The 11168-nt window shown below is 33.2% G+C and overlaps 2 protein-coding genes across 2 annotated transcripts; one reads left to right on the forward strand and one right to left on the reverse strand.

The window, feature by feature from the left end:
• Positions 1 to 5217: 5217 nt before the first annotated feature.
• On the forward strand, positions 5218 to 6626 carry LOC126736771 (uncharacterized). The gene is made up of 3 exons (XM_050441303.1): positions 5218 to 5677; positions 6386 to 6577; positions 6618 to 6626. Exons 1-3 carry the CDS (start codon positions 5435 to 5437, stop codon positions 6624 to 6626), a joined length of 444 nt encoding a protein of 147 aa, XP_050297260.1. The 5' UTR covers positions 5218 to 5434.
• Positions 6627 to 7614: 988 nt separating this feature from the next.
• Positions 7615 to 8371, reverse strand: LOC126736772 (putative nuclease HARBI1). Its single transcript, XM_050441304.1, has 2 exons — positions 7787 to 8371; positions 7615 to 7713 (listed from the first exon to the last, which is right to left on the reverse strand). The coding sequence occupies exons 1-2, from the start codon at positions 8369 to 8371 to the stop codon at positions 7615 to 7617; spliced, it is 684 nt and encodes a 227-aa protein (XP_050297261.1).
• Between the last annotated feature and the right edge of the window lie 2797 nt (positions 8372 to 11168).

The following is an 11168-nucleotide window of genomic DNA, read 5'->3' on the forward strand; positions in this document are numbered from 1 at the left end:
TTTGGAGTTTTATTAGATTTGTATAGTACAATTTATTTGTTATAAGGTGTAAATGGGGAAACTGATGCTTATGTAAAAGTTGTTTTTTTTTAGATAATGTGTCAGAGCACTGCTAATTATTCATCACTATTTTTAACTCGAGACTGAACAAAGGGTAATTTGGGTCAGTTAACTATAGGTAATTTTTAACACCAAGTAATATTAATTTTTTCTCAGAATATATCCAGACAGTTAAATGCTTTTATTGAAATGCCTATCCTATCCAGACATTACCCTCATATGTCATAAATACGCCATTTCTGAAACTATTTCCGTTCTATAACAAAGTTTCAAGCCGATATAACAAAGTGGGTATAGGGCCGCTTAATTTCAAAGCAAGATGTATATAATCGAAATTCGGAACAATATAAAGGGCGGAATTACCATTACTGCTATTCAAGTAATGGCCTGCCGTAGAGTGCCCTTTGTCGGCTAATAGAAAACGACAAGATATGAATTACGGCCGGCTGCAACATCTCCGGAACTCAACTGGTATAAATAAATAATAGTTTTGCCATTAATACGTCGATAGGAATTTTAGTTATTTAGGGTTATTGTTTAGGCTGCCTTAATCAAACTGACATTCGGCACCCCGTGAGATTTCCAGAACATCCCGCTAAATCTGAACAAACACGAAACACACGTCATGAACTACTTTAATAATAAATACTTTTGAAACCCAATTATCTGTGAGCGTGTGGGACCCGGGCCAGTTATGCTGATGATTTCCTTTCGTCTAGACGGTCCCGCGGGAATCAAAAATGTGGAATTTTGGTCTGGAAAAGGCCAACTAGATATTCCGCATTAAATTTCTCATCAAAATCATTCAAAATTATATTTTTAGATACTTCTTGAATAGCTCCAGTAATAAACCAAAAAAGGGAATGAAACATACTGAGACTTGAAGTGCCTGGAAAAATCTTCTGAGTACTTTCATGAGTCGTTTAAGGAATTCTAAGTCTATTCCGGAGATCTGAGCTATACCTTGAGTGCCTTGAATAGTCTTCTAATAAGTACTAAGGCAGTTCCAGGCAATAGATCTACTCGTAGTGCCTGGAATATTTTTTTAAGTACTCAGATAATTTTTCCACCCAATTAAGCCACTTGGACAAGCTTGACTTGATGTTCGATATTCTTCCCTTAAAATTTGCAGGGAGGTGGTTCTTGACGTTCGCGATACCTATGCGACTTAGTAGCTTGGGGTATTTCAAGTATTTGTTTAGGTTTCTATAATCTAATGACAATTTAGAAACTTTTGAAAAGAAATAGTAAAACACGCGTATATTTGTTTCAATCCGTTTATGTATAAATGTTAACATGTAAAATTCTTTTCTTTGCTTTACATGGTATTTCTCTTATTTTTATTGCAAAAAAATCGCGAGTCTTCATAAAATTAAAAGAAAGCATATATATGGTTTAAGGCCCAATACATCCAGGGTGTCTCAACTTTCAATTTCAATATTTAAATTGGAAAAATGCAGTTTGGAAAAACTGTCGAAGAGTTTGAATGAGAACCACCACATACATATTTAACCCCCTTTGTCAAACCTTCAATTAAAGGTTTCATTGAGTGGTAAATGGGACAATTTTTCTTATGAATACTACTCAAGAAAACCCTTCATTTAAGTTATGACAGAAGGGGTGGTACCATTTGAATGTTGCGCTTAGGGATGGCTCACCCTTTGACTGAAATATGGTGGTTCTAGTTTTTCCAGCACACTTAAGTTATTCCTCTTTTATGTTTTGCGAGATATTCACATTGATACTTTCAAATTTACACCTTGTTTAAATAATTAGATATGACTAGGATATATTTTAAAATATTGCAGGGATATTAACTAAATATTTCTAATATATGGAACAGATATAATCATACACATTAAAGAACACTTATGATATGATATTGCACTATAAATTGAAGAAGGTATACTTTATTTTGTTGCAAATTATTGTCTAACTATAGCTGCATGTATTAATCTTTTTTTAGGTCTGATAAAAGCGCGTAACATAAGTAATAGACACTACATTTGTCAGACTTTGACTTTATTTTCCTCGTTACATACTATTAAAATCTCTTTGAGAATAATTGCGTGTTGTCCAGGAATCTGAGCCACTTGGAGTGCCTGGAATATTCTTCTATAAGTGCTCTGATAGTTTTTCCAGGTCACTCTATTTTCCAAGTGATTAAGTAGTCTGCAAGAGCTATCGCAGCACTTTACACTATTTTAAACAAAAGAAAAAAAAATTATAACGTAATTGTTTTTAACTACTTATATTCTTTGGGAAAAATTATCGCCTGACAAAGGCCTAACACTTGACCTGACATTCAAACTTAACCCTTAAAACTTAAAATAATTAAACTAGGTCACTAAAATAACATATGAAATCGATTATATCTAGAACTACTACACAGAATGGCATTTCTGGCCTTAGGGCTCACAACATATTTAGAACATAAGCATAAGTCAACACCCAATTGGCAAAATTCAATAATCATAAAAGATTTTTGTTCAATGCAGGAAAAACAAGGTGGTACCAAATAATATTTTAAAGTCTGTTAACGGTTTACATTACTTAGTCACCGAAAATAAAGTATTTAAAAATAAATGCACGTCTACTGAAGAGTGTTCCAGGAACTCCAAGTGACTCAATTGCCTGGAATCGACTCAGAGTTGCGTTCTAAGTACTCTTAGAGTATTTAAGAGATTATTCCAGGCACTTCAAGTAGCTCTTCCAGGCAGAGTTTTCACAGAACTTAGAAGACTATTTCAGGTAATCCATTCAAAGAATAATAATAATAATTATATTAACAACAAGAAAAAGAAACAAGAGCAAATGACCAACAGGAAAGAAACAATATGGACAATTAGTAACATAGAGGTGGCTAACTAATGGAAATTTGAAAGTGCAGACAGAAGCATTGATAGCACGTGTTAAGAGCAACCCAATAAATAAGGTTATTAGTCCCTTGGATAAACGAAGGCATAACTCAAGATGAAGTCGCTACGTGGCTAAATGTCTCTCAAAATGTCGTGCGTGGAATTGGTATGTAGCAACCGAGTCTGCAGCGTACAGACCTAGGGGAGGACGAGAAAGAGCTAAAACTCGTACGCAAGAGCGCTTTATAGTCCTTTCTGCAAGGAGAAACCGAACATTCGCGGCTTCAAGAATTAATAGTGTATTCAAGCATACTACTGGAAGAGTGATTTCTAGTGAAACTGGAAGCATGCGATTTAAGAGCTAGACACTGCGCTACACATCCACGGCTGATGCAGAAGCAACCCAACCCAACACAACACTGTTTGTGGAATTTTGAAAATTGGAGGCATTTCTGACAAGTCCAGATTTCGTTTGTATACGTGTAATGGTCGAATATTAGTATGGAAGTAAAGAGGACAGCGCGCTATATATTGAAAACCTAATGGCCCCAACCACTCTTTTTCATGGTGGATCAGTTTCCGTGTGGGGAGACATACGTTATAATGGTTGCACTGACTTAGTGGTTTTAATTAATGGGACAATAATTGCCATACGATATCGGGACGGGGTTATAGCGCCAATAGTTGTACCTTTTTTTAGTGCAATAGACGAACAATTTGTTTTTATTCATGATAATTCCCGCCCTCACCGTGCGATAATTGTAAACGATCACATAGAAGCTCGTAGCATTACAAGACTGGACTGGCCACTATGATCACCAGATATGGATTGTATTGAACACATTTGACTCCAACAGCCACCCTAAGCTTTAGAAGAGTTGGCTAATGAACTGCACGAAATTTACAAACGCATATCCCAGCAGTTCATCAATACCTTAAAAAGGAGTCTTACAAATAGAATCACTACACTAAGACGAACTAGAGGTGGTACTACACGATTTTCATTTTTTTATAGGGATAGCATGAACTGTTTAACAAAACTTTTATGCTCTTATGTTTCTCAGTTAATCAGTTTGTGTGTTATTGATAATTTTTTTATCAAGAATTTGTTTCTTTTGGTTCCTTTATGTGTCATACAACAACATGAATTAATAAAGATTTATTCATATTATATGATTTTTTAGTTGTAAATTTATAGACGAAAAAATAATTTGGAATATCCACTTCATTGAGCAGTCTATTTCCAAGATAGCACTTCTGGTTATGCAGATAGTTTCTTTCTATTACAACGTATATTTGGATAGAAGACACTATGCAAAAAGTCAAGCCTGTACATATACACCATTATATTATATAAACAAGGAAAACATTATTTACTAAATTCTATTATAGTTTCTTAGATAAAATGTTCCTTATCTATTGTAGATTTATTTTTCCTATAAAATAGTTTGAGTTTTAACATACTGACAAAATAGATACTTAATATATTATGTTTAAAAGATCATGTGTTTTATATTTATGACATCTTATTTACAAATGTTGGTAAGTAAATTAATTTGTTGCTCTTCATTTATATCCTTTATACGTTTACAACAAAAAGGTAAAACAAAGAAAATTCTTTCGCAAATGCTGAAATCCCTTTCAAGTCCGTTGTCTAATACTTTTTTTCGTACACCTAATTATATTGACGTATTTTAAAAAAGTCTAAATAATGTTCCTTAGAGCACGAAAATTGCGATTAAATTTAATTTGCTTAATACACTAAGCAACGAAATAAGACAAATACTTTTAAGTCGCCGTAATAAATGAAAATAATGCTAAAAGGTGTGATTTTTATACAAACATCTCCTCAGCTATAAAATTTAACCAGAGTTGCGAAATAAGCCTAATTGTAGGTACAGCCGAATCGCAATTAGCTTAAATATAACAACTTTATTTTCAGTTTTACAACGGTAAAATCGGGTAGTTTGCCGGGGAAATGTTTATATTTGCAGTGCCAAGTTTGTTTTCAAGTTTAAATTGAATTCACCAAAGTAACCTACAATTTCGGCGTCAGCTTCGCAGTAGGAAAGTTTCATATTTAGCAATTTACTAGTTCGCCCTCGATATTTTGTCGACTTGTGTTAGTTCGCTTTTATGAAAAAAAAAAAAAAATAAGTCGGTTTTTATTTCAAAACATTGAAAGGCTAGAATTCGCATTGCCATGGAACTATGGGCGCTTTGATGCTAAATGCTTATGTAGAAATTAAAAAAAAAACACTTCGTCATATCATAAAAATTAGTCAGTTATTGTGACCAGCGGCCTGTTTCATAAACCATACTGATAATATTAGCTATTAATAGTAGTCTCATAAATTAATAATATTAGTATGCTTTTTTCTGTTTCATAAAAATATATATTAGACTAATAAAAGTGAAGACTAATAATATTATTTTACTAGTCAGCTGTTTACAAGTTAGTGAGGTTATGTCATAATTTGCGGTGCGGTTCCATTAAGTGGCGTTAAATTTGCATAATGTCTAAAATAAGAAGTAAAAGATCGGAAAAGCAAGTTAAGCAACAAAACTTTCTCCGAAAAATTAAAGACATGAAAGATAGTCTATTTGGACAGTTTTCTACCACACTGACCAAGGAAACAAAAAGATCCGCATGGATGGAAGTTAGGGACTGTGCGGTTTCTATTGGATTGATTACATGCGAGAAAGACTACACCTACGTGCGTGATGCTACTTGGCCTAATATTCGGAACCGAACAATGGTAAGTAACTTATTACTTCCGCATTATAATCCGTTTGTATACAAACGGATTATTATAGTGTATTAAGATACACTATAATAATCCGTAACCATATAAGTGGTTTAGATATCTCACAAAGTCCTAAAACGTCGTAAAAGTCGGTTTAGAGGAAAAAAATCGTGTCTGTTTTTTTCTAAAAATCTAGTATGTGCGTGTTAAGTAATAACTTTTAAACGGCTTAATATTTTGCGTTGCCTATGAGTAAAATCTCAAAAGTGGGGTGAGTCGAATCAGATCCAGTTCATGAGCTTTACGTACTAAACGCAAGGCGCAAAGTTTATGAATTGGGCTTTAAGAGGAAGAGAGGAAAAATTTATTTTATTCATGATAAATAACGAAAGTGATAATACCATTTTTACCCAAAACAAAAAAAAATTGTTTTTTGGTCCAAAAAAACGGGAAAAAACAATTTTTAAGTTATTTTTGGACAATTTTGTATATTTTTTTATTTTCTTATTTTGAAGGGATCGCATGATGGTATTAATTTCATTAGCATCCGTTTTTTTTCAATGTAGGCACTTAAAAAAATAGAACTTTATTACTCTTGCTCAGCAATTTTATTAAAAAAATATTCATGCAATTGTTTTATTACGCTACAATGCAGTGCTAACGCTCTAATTTAAAATAAAAACTAATATACTTTGTATTTTAATTGAAGATATTTTTTAGATCAAACTTGATAACGCAAAAAAAACTGGATCAGATGGCGGCCCCGATTCGAAACTTGATGACACCGACAAGCTAGTAATTGAAATAATTGGAAAAAACTCTCCAGTTATAGAAGGAATCGGGGTCGCGGATTCAATGGAGGAAGAGGTTGTAACCCAAACTCTACCGACTAATACTGAGACATTAGCTGATGTAACAGAGATAAAAGAGGATGTGGGAAATACATTTGAAGATGTCGTAAGCCCACCGCTGAAGTTCCAAAAGTTAACAAGAGGTTATTATCGATAGTTCCTAAATTAATTTTCAATTCCAGCTGGCTTTGGATAGAAGGCTACAGCTGGACAAAAATACATTTCCATTAGATAAAGACCTCGATAAAGACTGTCCTCATAAAAAGATTATTACTTATATTTTTTATTTTTCCACCAAAAAACTCGTTTATTTTTGTGCATAGAAAGTAACCTTTCCAAGTAAGTTTTCCAAGCGTGTATTTATCATTCCCTACACTGTCCTTTTTCCATCATTTGATTTGACCTTTTTACTAAAATTAATTGTTTTCGGTTGCAGGATGTCTTAAGAGAAAAATCATTGTCCAAAATTCCAATGAAACAAAATACCTCGAGGACCTCAAGAGAAAAAAACTTGAACTAGAAGTCCGAAAATTGGAGTTGGAAGTGTGGGATAAAGAAAGGTCACTTAATGTAAGTCACTGTAACCTTACAAGCCATATTGAAGAGCAAAAGGACACACAAAATATTACTGAATATATTTTAAATGAAGAAGGTGATGTAATCGGTATTAATGAAAAACTATGACTGATTTAAAAAAAATTGTTATCTATCTAAATAAAAAAGGTAAATAAAGAACAATTTTGCATTTAAAAAAATATATTGTAGTTTCTTTTATACGTCCTAACCTTTCTTTTATTGTCCTATATTTTAATTAATTATTACGAAAATAATTGTAAAAATAGTTAAGTTTCTCCTCAGCTCCTATATCTATTTCATCTTGTTCTTCTGCATCTATGTTGTCATCATTGGCATTTTCTTCCTCCTCTATGTTATATTGTTCGTTATCTGCTTTTGATATGTTGCAAAGAGTGACGCAACATTTTATCATTTTGCAAGCAAACACTGTATTTCTCAGTCGAACATAATTGAGGCAAGGAAATTTTTCTTTTAAAATGCCTATAGCACATTCAACTACTCTGCGAGTCGTTTTATGAGCTCTTAGAAATCGCATTTGCGAAGCGTCACCGTCATTTCGTAAAACAGGTGGAATAAGCCATGATTTAAGTGGATAAATGGAGTCTCCCAGCAATACAGATCCTGGAAATGGTCGCCAACCGTTTTCCATTCTTTGGAATAATGAACTAGTTCGCAGAACTCTCGCATCACTTACGCTACCAGGCCAGTTAGCGGAAACGTAGTAAAATTTTAACGAAGGACCACAAACAAGCATAATATTTAAAGAGTGGTTTCCATGGCGATCAACAAAAGCTGGTTCATGTAAACTAGGTGCATCAACTTTAATAAGTGTTCCATCAACTGCTCCACAAACAAGCGGCATACCAGCAATTTGTTTAAATTGATACATAACTCTTCCAATATCATCGGGCCAACAAACGGTTTCTCTAAGCATGGTTCTGTTAATAGATAGAACAACTTTGTGAACTATACGGCATACTGTAGCTTTTGAGATGCCATGCATATCTCCTGCACTGTGATACTGCATGCCACTTCCAAGCCAATGTAAAGCAACCATTAGTTGCTGTTTCGGCGTTAACGCGTAATTTCGCCTTGTATCGTGGGCTAGTTGTTGTTCTATTCTGTTTAAAATTACGTAGAACTTCGCACTAGGTAACCTAAATCGTTCATTAAATTCATAAGTATCTTCTATATAAAAATAGGAAATTCGTTCCCTAAATATTCTTGGTCTTCTCACAAAAACTCTCTCTTCCTCGTCACTTGATTCAGAATCGCCCATTTTGTAAACTTTTGCAAATTAACTCTATTATTCTAACTCACATTATTATGCTAAAAACACTCATAAAAATACATCAATTTTATTAGTAAAATTTATGAAGTCTAGGTATTTATGAAACAGTTCTCAAATTATCCTAATAAAATGTACTAATTTATTAACCAATACGCTAATAATTAATAATATTATCTAATAAGTTTATGAAACATAAATTGATAATGTAAACTAATATTACTAGATTTTTGCCAATAATATTGGACTAATATTTTTTATGAAATAGGCCCCAGGCCTGGATTACCCATGGGGCTAAACGGGCTGGAGCCCCGGGCCCCGTCATTCAAAGGGGCCCCACTGTACCTTTGTCCCCGACTAGACAAAACTATTGCAGAAGCCTTTCAGAAAGAAAATAATTATTGGATTGATGTTTTTAAAAGAATTGTAGTTGAAATTAAATTTCTGGCAGAAAGGGGTCTGATGCCTTTTCGTGGTGACAAAGAGATTTTTGGGTCACCAAATAATTGCCAAATTTGATCCTTTTAATAGATAATCATATTAAGAATTATGGGAATAAAGGTAAAGGCACTGTTTCTTATTTGTCTAAGACTATCTGCGAGGAGTTTATCCAAATAATGTCTGATAAAGTACTAAAAACAATTATAGAAGATATAATAGCATCAAAATATTTTTCAATAATAGTGGCTTCGACTCCAGATTTATCGCACGTAGATCAGTTATCGATAATTATCCGTTTTTGCTTTAGTGAAAAGGGTGGGCAAGTATATGAGAGATTTTTAGGATTTGTACCTATTTTCAGTCATACTGGTGAATCCCTGTCGGAGGTTGTTGTTAATTTTTTGACAAAAAATACGCTGGATTTAAAATTTTGTCGTGGACAGTCATACGACAATGCTAGTAATATGTCGGGGCAGTATAATGGCCTTCAAGCATATATAAAAGAAATTACAAAGGTAGCTTTTTACGTGCCATGTTTTGCACACTCTTTAAATTTAGTTGGAGAATGTGCTGTTGACGATTGCCTTGATGCTACAAAGTTTTTTAATTTTTTGCAAAAATTGCTTTTATGCTTTTTTTGGGTCCTCCACACATCGATGTCATTTGTTTTTAGATAATATTGGCAAAAACCTTACTGTCAAGTCGTTAAGTACCACTTGTTGCAGCTGTAGAGAAGATGCAGCAAAAGCGTTAATAACAAGCTATGTCCAAATAAACAGTTGCTTAAAAATGATGTCGGATGATTTATCAGAAAAAAAAGACATCAAGTAGAAGCCATGGGACTTTCTAGACAAATGATAAAAATGGAGACTCTTGTAATGGCTGCCTTTTGGAGCAAAATTTTAAGACTTTTTGGGGAAGCTTCCAATATACTTCAAAAGCCAGGTCTGGATTTGTTGTTTGGTGAAAACATTTTTAAAGGGCTAATCAGAAGTGTTTCCTGTTTCCGAGACCAATTTGACTTGTTTGAAGAAGAAGCCAAAAGTTTAGTATCACAGGAAGAATATGAGTATTCTATGGGCGAAAAAAATACCCGGACGGTAAAAATGATATATTGATATAATTAATCAATGAATTAGAACGACGATGTAATGCATATTACATCGTCGTATTTCAAAATTCATCGTAATATTTAAAGACTTAGCTCTAATGTATGTTTATCTAAATCAGAAGTTGAAGAGTTTTCTGCAAAAGTAATAAGCGTGTACGCAGATGACCTAAATATTAATTTAACAGATGAGCTGGTATTTTTCTCGGAACTTCTTAAAACCTCTTCCGAAAAAATATGCAATCCACTTGATCTTTTAAGATATATTTTAGAACACGAATTAATTGACACGTTTCCTAACGTATATACGCTTTTGAAAATTTATCTATCGATACCAATAGCAAATTGTGAGTCTGAACGTTCCTTTTCCAAGCTAGTTTATATAAAAAATAAATATAGAGCCATAATGCAGGAGGAACGTCTGTCTTCTTTAACAATAATGTGTATAGAAAGGGACGTTTTGAAGGATTTAGAGTTTAATGACGTAATAATCTTGTAAAACTGAAATTACGAAAAAAGGTATTTTAATATTACTATTTTCAAAAAAACCTTTTCTTTTATATAAGTAATATTTTTTGCATTTTATTTATAAGGGGCCCCTTGATCCTTTATTAGCCCCGGGTCCCATAAAACCTTAATCCGGCCATGATTGTGACAGGCACAAAATAATACTACTGTCCCTATTTAATGAAATAATGAATGCAGATTGCGTTCCTATATTAGGGAAAAAGGCAACAACATTGCAACGCCGCTTGATCGCACCGACAAAGGGAATCTTTACCAGTGACGTCGTCAAAAAATATTTACATGATAAACATTTATTAACCCTTTCAATACGGTACGAAAATGTATTGTTATGCCGCATGAACGGCAAAAAATAGCATGCACATAGGCGTCGCAAGTATATTTTTCTTCTTTTTGATATTTATTATTTATCTGAAAGAAATCAAGTTATATTTATGTTTTTAAAGCTTACATTAATATCTAAATTATTTGTAATTGTGTAAACCAATAAATGAAACAAAAATAGCATTCTAAACAGTTTATAATGAAGTATAGTTATAGAAAATGTATCAAAATTTGTCTACCGTATGATAAATCTCAAAACATGGAAAAATACATAGCCCAACATTACATTTAACACAAATTATGGAGGTGTCTGTCCGTTTTTTGGGTTTTTTTTCTGTTGTTGAACAAACTACACATCGTCGCCTTGGTGTTTTGCCTTTATCGTTGACA

This window comes from Anthonomus grandis, chromosome 5 (genome assembly GCF_022605725.1).
Source record: "Anthonomus grandis grandis chromosome 5, icAntGran1.3, whole genome shotgun sequence".
Taxonomy (NCBI): domain Eukaryota; kingdom Metazoa; phylum Arthropoda; class Insecta; order Coleoptera; family Curculionidae; genus Anthonomus; species Anthonomus grandis.

What these genes read in the sequence shown, in the direction of transcription:
- LOC126736771 (XM_050441303.1), top strand. Translation starts at nt 5,435, where the DNA reads ATGTCTAAAATAAGAAGTAAAAGATCGGAAAAGCAAGTTAAGCAACAA. An exon ending in ATATTCGGAACCGAACAATG is followed by an intron (nt 5,678 to 6,385) that starts GTAAGTAACTTA and finishes GATATTTTTTAG; the next exon opens with ATCAAACTTGATAACGCAAA.
- LOC126736772 (XM_050441304.1), bottom strand. Translation starts at nt 8,371, where the DNA reads ATGGGCGATTCTGAATCAAGTGACGAGGAAGAGAGAGTTTTTGTGAGA. An exon ending in CCGCTAACTGGCCTGGTAGC is followed by an intron (nt 7,714 to 7,786) that starts GTAAGTGATGCG and finishes GACCATTTCCAG; the next exon opens with GATCTGTATTGCTGGGAGAC.